Source organism: Protomyctophum bolini (assembly GCF_963924005.1).
Source record: "Protomyctophum bolini genome assembly, chromosome: 11".
Lineage (NCBI taxonomy): Eukaryota > Metazoa > Chordata > Actinopteri > Myctophiformes > Myctophidae > Protomyctophum > Protomyctophum bolini.
Window position 1 is genome coordinate 25,902,408 of NC_137872.1, and position 12,232 is coordinate 25,914,639.

At 41.6% G+C, this 12,232-nt stretch overlaps 2 protein-coding genes across 2 annotated transcripts in view; both read right to left on the reverse strand.

Annotated features, from left to right (window-relative positions):
- Positions 1-5,983, reverse strand: part of LOC308323383 (sodium- and chloride-dependent neutral and basic amino acid transporter B(0+)-like) — a gene marked incomplete at both ends in the record, with an annotated part of 8,151 nt that extends 2,168 nt beyond the window's left edge. Inside the window, 11 exons of the mRNA XM_080775111.1 lie at positions 197-322; positions 426-518; positions 925-1,051; positions 1,600-1,740; positions 2,648-2,777; positions 2,885-2,918; positions 3,108-3,245; positions 3,419-3,550; positions 3,769-3,877; positions 4,706-4,953; positions 5,965-5,983. Of these exons, the coding sequence (XP_080631237.1) occupies positions 197-322; positions 426-518; positions 925-1,051; positions 1,600-1,740; positions 2,648-2,777; positions 2,885-2,918; positions 3,108-3,245; positions 3,419-3,550; positions 3,769-3,877; positions 4,706-4,953; positions 5,965-5,983 (1,297 nt within the window). The remainder of the gene's footprint in view (positions 1-196; positions 323-425; positions 519-924; positions 1,052-1,599; positions 1,741-2,647; positions 2,778-2,884; positions 2,919-3,107; positions 3,246-3,418; positions 3,551-3,768; positions 3,878-4,705; positions 4,954-5,964) is intronic.
- A 1,291-nt stretch (positions 5,984-7,274) lies between these two features.
- myadml2 (myeloid associated differentiation marker like 2) lies at positions 7,275-11,142 on the reverse strand. The gene is made up of 2 exons (XM_080775612.1): positions 10,873-11,142; positions 7,275-10,516 (listed from the first exon to the last, which is right to left on the reverse strand). The coding sequence occupies exon 2, from the start codon at positions 10,380-10,382 to the stop codon at positions 9,468-9,470; it is 915 nt and encodes a 304-aa protein (XP_080631738.1). The 5' UTR covers positions 10,383-10,516; positions 10,873-11,142; the 3' UTR covers positions 7,275-9,467.
- Between the last annotated feature and the right edge of the window lie 1,090 nt (positions 11,143-12,232).

Genomic DNA, 12,232 nt, shown 5'->3' on the forward strand with positions numbered 1-12,232 from the left:
AATGATTACAAGACAATAAAATCTTCAAACTGTTGTCTACAAACTGTTAAAGGTGTGTTTAAGATTATAGACATTTAGATTTAGGTTAAGGACTGCTAGTATCGTTGAAGATTAGGCATCGGTTTAATGTGGTTAAGGATAAATCCCATCTGGTGGTTGAATAGCCATAGACATTATTGGTTGATCTGAAACTCACCAACCCCGGGAACGTGGGAGCCAAGACCAATGAAGAACAGCATCACAAAGAATAGACTGGACCATAGGGGAGCGTAAGGAAGTTCTGCCAGGGCATCTGCATATGCAATGAATGCCAAACCATATCCTACACACAAATGCATACAGAAATGAGAAATGCTGATTGCTGACCACCAATGATTTTTATATAAATGATTTACAATATTGGCATTTAGAATATGTTATCTCACCTTCCTGGGCAACATCAGTAATAAGCTTCCCAGAGATGTGAGCCATGTGGCCCAAAATACAAAAGATGGGAAAGCCGGCAATCACATTGAAGCCTTGCAGGAGATACGACAAAAAACAATTTGGGTTAATACAGTAACAATGTGACAGCCATTGGTAAATAAACTCTTTGTTAGGATACCGCATGCATTCACTTCAAGGATCCATTGCATTTCTACTTCACCTCACTTAAACCCACATATCAGTGTTTCAATTGTATACTAGGCCTACACAGCAATGCACTGTGGGGCTATACATTTTGTCTAGTTAATGTCTATTTTGGGCATATCAAAATTCGATTGGATAATGTCTTCATCATGATTTTAGGCTTTTCTTTTGTAAAATTTCAGAAGCGAATTATACCAATATGTTTTCATCATGACTCCCCAGTGATGTAGGATTTGTACTATACTTTGCAATCCCATAACACTACATATCATGCTCTTTCTACTGGGTACTTACCTAAATCAATGATGAGGGACACACAAATGGTGTCCAGAAACATATTGTTATGGAACTTGTTGTAGGATGTCGCGGTTGCAATATCAGCTAGAGTAAAGCAGATCTGAGTAGTTGCATCCAGCCACACCTAAATCCCAATCACATACAGCAGAGAGAAATCACAAAGCAGGATTTTTGAACACTATTTTCTGGATGGAACAAAAGCTAAAAAGAAGAACAGGAAAAATAAAAGAAGATAAACACAAACATTTTATGTTACACTAAACATTTTAGTTAAAAATAAAAGTCTTGCCTTGTCAATCTTGTCATTATATTCAAAACAAACATCACTAAACAATTCACATAATAATTATCTAATTTCAATAGAATGAGTAGCAATAGTAGTCTGTATTGCCCTATAAAACCACAGCTAAATAATAGATCAACTTTATACATTTGTGCATTGCTTTTGTATACATGTTTTTATGCTTTGTTTCCTAGTGTAATTTGTTTCACTGTCTGCCTGTTTTGTGTGGGGACTGCGGATGTAAACTAGCATTTTTGCTAAATCCGGTGTATTTACTTTGCATTCATATCCAATAATAATAAATAATAATATAATAATAATGTCCAATAATATTCAATGTCCTGTCCAAATGTGTGTGTGTGTGTGCATGTGTGTGCACATGTCCTTACTGTTGATTCCTGAAGTTTTGTCATATTGGAATCAGAGCCAATGTAGTATGCAATCCCATCTTTAGCACCCTCTAGTGTTAAACCATAGAACAGCAGGGTGACCAGCACTACCAAAGGACCTATGGCTGTGATAGTCCCCACCTGGGGGAGAAAAAGAACAAACATACACACTGAATAGTGAATACAAGGAAGATGTACTGTAATGTACAGTACTGTATGTTCTCCCAGCAAGTCAAGAGCCTAGATTAGAGATTCCAAACTCACCCACTGGTCAGATAGAAGAGAAACATGCAAAAACTGGCACAAAATATTGACCTAGTATACCATATAGTATACCATATATTATTATCTATTCTTTTAAACATGATTGTTACGGTAGTTTCGAGAAAATCTTTTTATGGTGGCTGTGGCTTAGGGGTAGAGTGACCGGATGACGGATGTTAACCGCAAGGTTCCCAGTTCAACCCCGCAGGCTCCCCCAAAGTTAGTGTCGAAGTGTCCTTGAGCAAGACTCTGAACCCCAAATTGCACCCGATGTGCAGGTTTGCTTGCATGGTTTCCTCCGGCATCGGTGGGTGAATGTAATGCACAATCTATCTACTTTAGGCTACTTCAAGTCATAATTCTATTGCAGGTTATGTATGTGTATAGGCTAACCACTGAAACACTAACCATTGTGAATACACTACCACCATCTGTGGTGTGGAAAATAAGTTGTATTAATTAAAGATAATTAGATAATAAAGTAGGTGAATGCATCTGCTGTTCGTACAACTCAAACTTGTATACTGTGGAACTGAGGAATTAAGAGTTTGCTTATAGATATCTCTGTCTGATTTCACATGTATCTGTTTGAGTTACATTGTGAGAACATTTCCGGGGCCAGATTGACTGAAGTCAATTTGTGGGGTCATTGAAATGTGTGTCAAACTAAATATGACCTTGTGTTTCAACACAATGTAGCCATCAGGGAGAGACAAGAGGTGTACAGTACAACACAATGTAGCAGAGGAAAAGCCATCAGGGAGAGACAGGAGATGTACAGTACTGTTGCCGTTGCATTGACGCCTTTGATCATGAAGGCAGCGGTGAGGAACCACACCAACAGCAGAATGAGGGCAAGGTACCAGATAACTGGCCCCGTATCATCAAGACCACTGGACCGTCTCAGTGCCTGACTGAGGAGGGAGGGAGGAGGGATAGACGGTGGTCAGAGGGATTGTGAACAGTGAAATCCAGAGAATTAGTTTAGCAAAAGTATGACAACAACAACAATAATACTTACTCCCAGAATTGTTCACTGCAGCTGATGTTCGACACTTAACATTTCCCAGTGAAAAAAGGAACAGATACCAAGTTAATGAAGGTTCTGATCAAGTGTGTATAGTATGTATCATTTTCCAAATACATCATATTGCATACAGTTGCACGACTTCAAACTGTTCTTGTGAAGCAATCTTTTCTGCAGATAATAAGAACTAGAAGCATAAAAAAACTGGTTTACCAACCGAAGGTGGCATTGGAGCACACGCTCCATGGCAGAGTAGATGTCCAGGAAGAAAACAAATAGAACAGGCTGTAGGCGATCATCACAGGATAATAGATGGACACGACTGCATTTACCACCACGTTGGCTACTCCAACACCTGGGGAAGAAAAAACCTTTAAAGTCTTAAAATGGTATTCAAGGCATATTTCTCCATTCTGTCAAGACAGAACAATCCATAGCACAATTACTGCTTAAAACTGATTTAATGGTATAAGAATGAATATGAAGAAATTAATTAGCCATAAGCTAACAAAATGAGTACACTTAAACCTGTGAGCATTGGCACTGAATTCCATATCTTGACCTCTCCTTGACTGCAGAACTGTGCGATGGCACTCTTCATGAAGAACAGAGGCATTCCAAACACCGCCAGCATCACAAGATAGGCGAGGCAGAAGGCACCTGGTCACAGGGAGGGTGGGCATGGTGGGAAAATAGAGAGTAAATATATATATATATATACACACACACACACACACACACACACACACACACACACACACACACACACACACACACACACACACACACACACACACACACACACAGTATAATAAATAACAGTTTTGTTCTTATTGTTGTTTTGCATAGTTCAATGGCAATTTAGACAGTGTACTCACCCCCACCATTCTTAAAGGCAAGATAGGGAAACCGCAGGACTTTTGCAAAGTCAACAATGCTGTTAACAATGATCACATAGTACTGGAATTTACCGGTGTAGGTTTCTCGCTGAGTATCGCCATCCTTATTGTTAAAACAAAAGTAACAAAGTAAAGTAAGTAAGTCTATTTTATTTATATCGTCTCACAGATAGTGCTCACACAGTGCTTTACAAAATACAGTAGGCTAAATGAGAACAGATAACGCAAACAGGAAAACGGGTAAGTCACCCTGTGGAAAAAGGAACTACAGTTATGTCTATTTGTCATTCCTTATCAAAATGAGTGGTAAATGAGGAATAATTGCAACTTTAGAATAACATCCCAATAATAGCGTAGGGCCTATATAAACTATTGACATGGCCTTAGCAAATGATCTCTCCTTTGACATAAATTGACATAATGGACCTCATCACACAATTTCAACCAGTCTAAGTAAAATTTGTCCTCAATAATGCTCCTTATAAAAATGCACCATATCTATTCGCTCTCTGTCAGAGGGCAGTGGAGAAACAGGGCAGTTCAGAAACTTGCCAGTGCCATCATTGGTAAGGTTTTGTCATTTCAAGCAAGATTTCAATGTTCGTATTTTTGTAATGAATGCAAGAACACTGGCTTCTATTTCAGCCAGGAAGAGAAAGGCTGTAGTTTCTATTAGCTTGGAATCCCCATCGATGATGTCATTGGTAAGCAGGTTTTTGAACTGTGCATAGCCCACCAATGAGACGCAGAGTGAGTAGACTGATATAGTGCCAATGCCATCTTATAATTAGATGCCAAGATAGAATTATTATATGGAAAATATGGTTTCAGTGCTCTTTAACAATCACACGATTTGTGCTCATGTTATCTAGACGAAAACAAGGTAGGAAGAAAACAAACAAAAAAAGGTTCTCACCAACTCTATTAAGTCCTCTGCAGACGCAGTTAGGTCAGGTGTTATGACCTCTGCAGACGCAGTGAGGTCAGGTGTTATGACCTCTGCAGACGCAGTTAGGTCAGGTGTTATGACCTCTGCAGACGCAGTGAGGTCAGGTGTTACGGCCTCTGCAGACGCAGTGAGGTCAGGTGTTATGACCTCTGTAGACGCAGTGAGGTCAGGTGTTATGACCTCTGCAGACGCAGTGAGGTCAGGTGTTATGACCTCTGTAGACGCAGTGAGATCAGGTGTTATGACCTCTGCAGACGCAGTGAGGTCAGGTGTTATGACCTCTGTAGACGCAGTTAGGTCAGGTGTTATGACCTCTGCAGACGCAGTGAGGTCAGGTGTTACGGCCTCTGTAGACGCAGTGAGGTCAGGTGTTATGACCTCTGCAGACGCAGTTACGGTGAATGATGATGTCCATGCAGACAATTCTGATGCTGTTCGATCAGCAGCAATTGAGGGGGGAAAATAGCATGTGGTCAGTGGTCACACTCTCAAATGTAACAGGTGGAATGAAGGAAAAAAATAGCCATTCTTAAGTTTCTTGAGGATCGAAGCCTGTGTGTGTGTGTGTGTGTGTGTGTGTGTGTGTGTGTGTGTGTGTGTGTGTGTGTGTGTGTGTGTGTGTGTGTGTGTGTGTGTGTGTGTGTGTGTGCATGCGTGTGTTGGAGCCTGTGTGGGAAAGTGATAAACAGTAGCCTTTCCAAGGCTCACAATGCATTAAGCTGCATAAATTATGAACTTATGACCTAAACAAATAACATGCACCTTATTAGCAGTGGTGGAAAGTAACTAGTACATTTATACTTAACTATTCTACTTTTGAGGTATTTGTACTTTACTTTTTACCTACCAATTTACTTTTACTTCTACTCCACTACATCTCAGAGGCAAATATTGTACTTTTATTCCACTACATTTAATAAGCAGTGGCGGTACCACTGCTTATTAGCCAACTCTGCAGTTTTTAACATCTTCCATCAATCAAATTAGCTCAATGTGTGTGTGGCTGATACTGGCTAACCCTGAATGTCTGAGAATTTCAATCAACTTTAGTTTTTTATGCTGTACCTACAGGTTTTTACACTTGCATTGTCACAAGTTGAGTTTAATTAAGTTGAGTTGAACCAGTAAGTTTCAATAATATAATTATGTTAATTACATTAGGATATATTCATCACATCCTTGGTGTGCAATCTATGTAAAACAGAACAGCATTAAATTTGGTTTACCTGGTGGATCCGGATCCATCTAGTGAGAATCAGTGATTAAGGATTGATGCTTCCTGCCAGTGGTCTTGTGTTCGTACAACTAACATCTAAAACCAAGCTTGAAGTGCAATATTTACTCTCTCGTGAGCTTTTCACGTGATCTTCAAAATATGCATAAATAGTTACTTTGGAACAATTTTGTCTAGAAACTAAGACTAATACAACTGTAGCGATATGTGGAGGGAGGACAATGAACTCTCTACAAAGCCAAAGAAGCAGTAAGCCCTATAAGTGTTGGCTAGTGTGTGTCTCAAATGAAAGTATAGGCATACCTAAATTGTGAGGTAAATGATGCATTTGCAGTATATTGTAGTGCCTTATAGGCTGCGCTTGTAGATACACACAGACACACACAACGGCTCATCAGGAGCCATTAGAGGTAGTGATGGGAGATTAATCGGCAAACACATCGGTATCGGCCGATTTGAGTTGTTTTTAGATTAATCTGCATCGGTTCGATTAATCAATCAGACCGATGAATGAATCGGCCCGATGAATCGGTCTGTCTTTACAGATAAACAAGCCCAAAGTAACTGCTACTTTAACTTTTTTACAGGGTCCAGTTTAGAAATGCAGCCACCCGTAAGTGCTCTTTGAGCATATAGCTAAGTAATTTCACATTTTCTTGTGTTAATATTGTCACCCACTTTAACTGAGAAGCTGTCGGCCTTGCTGAGATTACTATTTGATCCAAAGAGAATGGATTCAGTTTTTCCCGGGTGTATAAGTTTGTTAACAGCAAGCCATGTGCAGAGCTGATCGAGGGCCTTTTCAACCTGCAATTTGTCCCTGTCCAAGACTAGCAGGGCAGAGTCATCCGAGAACAGGAACAAATTACAGTCACAAGCTCATACAGTATGTCATGTTATTTACATACATTAGGAACGGCAAAGGCCCGAGCATGCTTCCTTGTGGAACAAAGAATCTGAAATTGCTCCAATAAACTGAAGTTCTTGTACAAAATGTTTAAAACAATACATCACTGTTTGTAGAACTTTACTTGCCCTCAAGTGGGATTGTTATAATGGCAAGTGTTGATAATAATGTGGAAATGATGCCCGCTGTTGTCTACAACTACTGTTGAAGACTATGGGCCCTAACGTATGCCATGCCTTACCCGCATAGTTGGTTTAGAACCTTCCACTTTACTTTCTTTATAATGATTTCTTGTTATTTTAAATAGAAGTGTATATTTGCACGTCTCTAAATGTTCTGATGAATTGAAAATGGTGGACCCTGTTGTAAATAAGTGTAATGCTTTATCATAAGTGGAAATTATAAAAGGCAAGTTTATTTGCATAGCACATTTCAATAACAAGGTAATTCAAAGTACTTCACTCAAAAACATCATTAAGAGAATAAATAATAAAATAAAAGATAACAAGTATACAACCTGTAAAAGCTCATGCTTCAAATTTCAAGTAAGACAAATATGTGGGAACTGGGAAGTGATCAATACAATAATACAGCAATAGAGAACAATTCACACCGTTGAACTATAGTAAATTATAGTTAATTAGAAATGTCTCAGTTCGTTTTCCTGATTGAAACCTTTTGGAGATGTGAAATATTAGCCTCGGTACCCAGATTAAATATATACAGTAAGCACAGTATCTTAATAGTTTATCTCTGGGGCAATGGGTCATCTAAATTTCCTCCCCTTTTAGACTCTTCACGTTCTATACTGTAGTAGCTTAAGACAGAAACATGTATTGTTTTTGTTTACTACTACTACTACAGTACTACTACTACTACTACTATATGTATGATCTCTAGTATTGCATTAAGCTCTTCCTGTGTCTATTCTTACCTCAGTTCAGGTCGCACATCAGGTAACCGGCTGCGGTCCCTGAGGCTACACATCAGGTGACATACAGTCTATACTGAAAGACTTATTGTTTTAAATTGACCTGACAAAGATCTCTGCCATGGATTGAAACATTGTGTCAATAAAGTAAGTCTGAATGTTGGCTTGGTGTGTGGGTAGCCCACACTAAAAAAGTGCAATGCACTTATCCCAACACCCACTGTTCTATGTGCTTACAACTCTCTGATAAAATAGTTAACAGCAAATCACGTAAACCCTGTACTTACTACTTAGTTGACTGGACCATAGGCCCCCTACATTTTTTTGCTCTACACCACTACTACTGTATATGCTCACAATGCACAATGTTGTGAGATTGTAGATCTTCTATTTTCACCGTAATGGTTCTATCAAGGTCCAATACCTGTTCTCTCACTCAAAGCCATTCACATGGAAACCAAGAGACCACACTGCTCTGTTTATTGAGCAGAACAGAATTATGGAAGTGTGTTTTATTACTGTACATTCCATTTAACTGTCAATGTGCTTAGGGGGGAAAACAACAATCTTCTTAATACTATATCCTCAATACTGCAAGTCAGATTAAGCTTCATTTCAATATCACATTCAAATGATAAAATCAAAAGCATATTTAACTTTTAAATACTAGGTAGATGGTATATGGGGTAGATGTAACTGCCTCAAGAAATATGTTGGCAGTTGGAATAATTAGAATTAATTCTGTAAATAGCAGAAATTATTTCGGATGCATAGCAGTTGTTGGTCAAAAAACATTCTTATTCCTATTTTCAGTGTATACTGGAGACTTATAAGTTATACGGCTGCTATATTCTTCAATTCAACCGTTCTCTCAACCATTCAGTGTTTAATTCTCCCCCCCTTTATGTTTGAGACCAGTGATGACGTTTGAGAATTATAAAGTGAGAGAATCCATTGAGATAAACCCAACATTACCTCTAAAGGCAACGTGGCAAGAATCAACTAATCAGCACAACACACCTAGCAGGGATTTCCTGCCCACTGCAATACTGGGGGAAAGCCTTATAGGCATATATACCACAAATAATACTATTAGCTTCGCTGCATATGACAGATGTTTAATACTAATAGAAATAATGAATACAAAAAGAACACACACCATGGAATCATCAATCTACATTATGGCTGAGTCATTTACATGGATGCAAGTGAACTGGGCCCGGGTGTGAACAGGCCTGAAGGAAATGGGCCCTATTCAAATGTATATCTGTAACAACCTGTATACGATTGTTCATGCGAAATACCTTTCTTTGCCCATAGTTGGGGTGGGAGGTCATGTGTGTGCAGTGTGTGAAACACTGTGAACCAAATATAACCCCTGCTTCTTTGAAATAGTAAGATTTGTGGAAATGGGATTTGATTTCAAAGCTTCTTACCAAATGTAACCTCATAAGATACAGTACTTCTATGAACCATGCCCCTTCCCATGGGCCCAGTTCTCCCACAAATACCCAGGTCTGGTTATCTCCTGGGTCCAGACCAGTTCTCATGAAACCATTCATTCGGGTCTGACTGGAATCTGCACAGAGCGTTTCACGGCGAGGCCTCAGTGTTGTTCTGTTCGTCTGGGTATCTCTGAGGTAAAGTGCAAAGTTTGTCAAACAGCAGCTTGGCTGGAGATAAAGCGGATCCTCTGGGAATAGACCAGGTCAATGAAGTAGAGAATCAAGTTGACATTGCTAAAGACCGCCACCACCACCTTGGTGTCCCAGGTACACTGCTCCGGTGGGCAGTCCGTGGGGCGGTCCGTGTTGCCGTACTTTTTGTCAAAGCTGAAGATGGGCCAGATCAGCGCGGTGCTGAGGTACAGGAGAACAGCGAAGAACGTGTAGATGACCACGAAGCGGTCGAACGGGATGCGCAGGGCAGAGGTCCTCCCCGACACGGTCACGGCCACCACCACCACAGTGATGGTGAAGCACAGGCTGTAGACCACCACGCAGTACTGGGTGGCGATGAAGTTGGTGTACTCGCTGTTGTTGGCCAGGGCGCCAAAGATGATGCAAGCCACGAAGGCCTGAACCACCTTGAGTAGGCCCGACACCGTGGCCATGTAGCCCACCACGGTGCCCGACTTGGCGCGCGTCAGGAACACCTCTGCCCCGTAGGGGAAACAGCAAACACTGGAGCAGACGGTGACGGCGATCCGGTAGTCCCTGACCTCGCAATCGTCCAGGGGACACTCTGCTTGGAGGAAGTAGACCGGGTAGACGACGGAGGCCGTGACGTACATGAGTGTGGACAGCATGGCGAAGGCCACGGTGAAGTTGTCCCAGGAGATGGGCATGCAGCCATGGAGTCGCGTCACGTCCACGGCGAATATCACCAGTGATACGATGAAGCAGAAACACCACACGAACATGCAGAAGTCCCCATAGCTGTGGCTGTATCCCGCACTGTGGGACACTAGGGCGATAACAGTGCAGCCCAGCAGAAGTTGACACATGCGAGTTGCGCCTAATGGTGACAGCACAGCTGCCTTGTTGAGGTAATGTCCTCCTTGGGAGTCCATGGTGTCCGTTGTCCCTTATATGCCACGGATTTTGGCCAGTGGAAGTTCAGGCCTCCACTCCACGTCTCTGCGCGGGTGTCCTTATTGTGGCCTCCTGTTCTCCTTCGATGGAGACCTCGCCCTTTGCCTGGTTGCTTTTTATAAATAGAATTGTGCTTAATTACAAATGTCTCTAGAAATCGTCCTGCATGTGCTACTGTGCTATGTAATTACTGGGGTGCACAGCAGATCTCAAGTTACATTGAGCCACAGTATGATAAAACATACAGTAGCTAACAGCAAATGAGTAAGTCGAATAAAATAAAATAAACTATATAAAGCTGTTATATTGGCATGCAATCAGTTTTTAATTTAAAAGTCAAATTTCTGTACATAATCATGATTAAGTAAGCTACTCCATAAGTTAATGCAATAATGAAAATGTAAAGCTGTTACAAAAAAAAGAAAACAAAAAAGGTGTTTTTGTATCCTAAAAGGTATTTTTTTTCACCTCGCTCTTTGTCTTTGTGGATGATCAAACTTATTGCTGCAAAACCCCAAAGCGAAGCAAGATCTTAATGGCCAGAACGTTGTCCTCAACAAATAGACTCCAACTGCGTAACAATCTTCAAACGACAGGCCTCAGTACAGAACAGGTGGAAGAGTTTGTTGTCCTGCCTGTCATGCTTGGCTCGGTCCTCATAATCCCTCCACTGCAGGCCCCTAGACTCTCATGCGAAGTCCTCAAACTTTGTTCTCTCTCACACACTCAACCTCTCACACTTCCTCGCACACACACACACACACACACAGAAACACACCCTCTCTTTCCTGTGTGTCAGAATGTGCGTAGAACGTTGCCAGGGATGCAATGAAAGTTTATGCAGAGCCCAGGGTTACAGGCCCCACCACCAGCTCTATAAATAGGGGGTCTATATTCCTCAGAGGGGTGGGGTGGGTGCTCACATGGCCGTCTGTGTCAGGGAGTCGATGTTGGGAGTCATATTTCTGGGGAGCGTCCAGGAAGACTAAGTCAGTAGTGAAACTGTCATTTATGTACAGTGTAATTACAGGGAATGAACCCACGGTTCCCATTTGAGCCAGGAATTACATATGGTGCAATGGGATGATTATAATGTACAGTAAACTACAGCACATTTAACCTGTGTGTGTGTGTGTGTGTGTGTGTGTGTGTGTGTGTGTGTGTGTGTGTGTGTGTGTGTGTGTGTGTGTGTGTGTGTGCGCGCGCGCGCGTGCGTGCGTGCGTGTGTGTGTGTGTGTGTGTGTGTGTGTGTGTGAGAGAGAGAGAGATACAGATGGGTGACACATGAATGAAGTGCCTTGGTAACCACAAGCCACCAGAATAACTTCAGTGTGCCTTGGCATAGATTGTAGACTGAGGGATGGATGGAACGCCATTCTAACAAAGGACATTCCCTCATTTGGTGTTTTGACTTAGGTGGTGGATGTCATGTGTCTAACACAACACATGACATCAGTCATAAAATCTCCCATAGGTGTTTTTAAAAGCCAATGGGAGTCTGACCGCATATTCTGAAACGCCGCCTAAGCCAGTGGGAGTCTGACCCCATACTCTGAAACGCCACCTAGGCCAATGTAGCCACTCATGGAGTAGCGACCTAGTCATGATTGGCTGCCTATTAAGCCCTGACACGAAGGTCTTCACGGGTCCAATTTGAAGGACCCGCACCGAAAGTTGCAGAGCCTGTAAGGCCCGAACATGGAGCCTTACGGGCATGCCCTGGTGTCCCTGCAGTGACCACGGGGCACTCTCGCAGATATGAAAATGTCAAAATCGATAAAAAAAAACACTACGACGAGCGGCTTAATCTAAACGCAACCACGTTTAA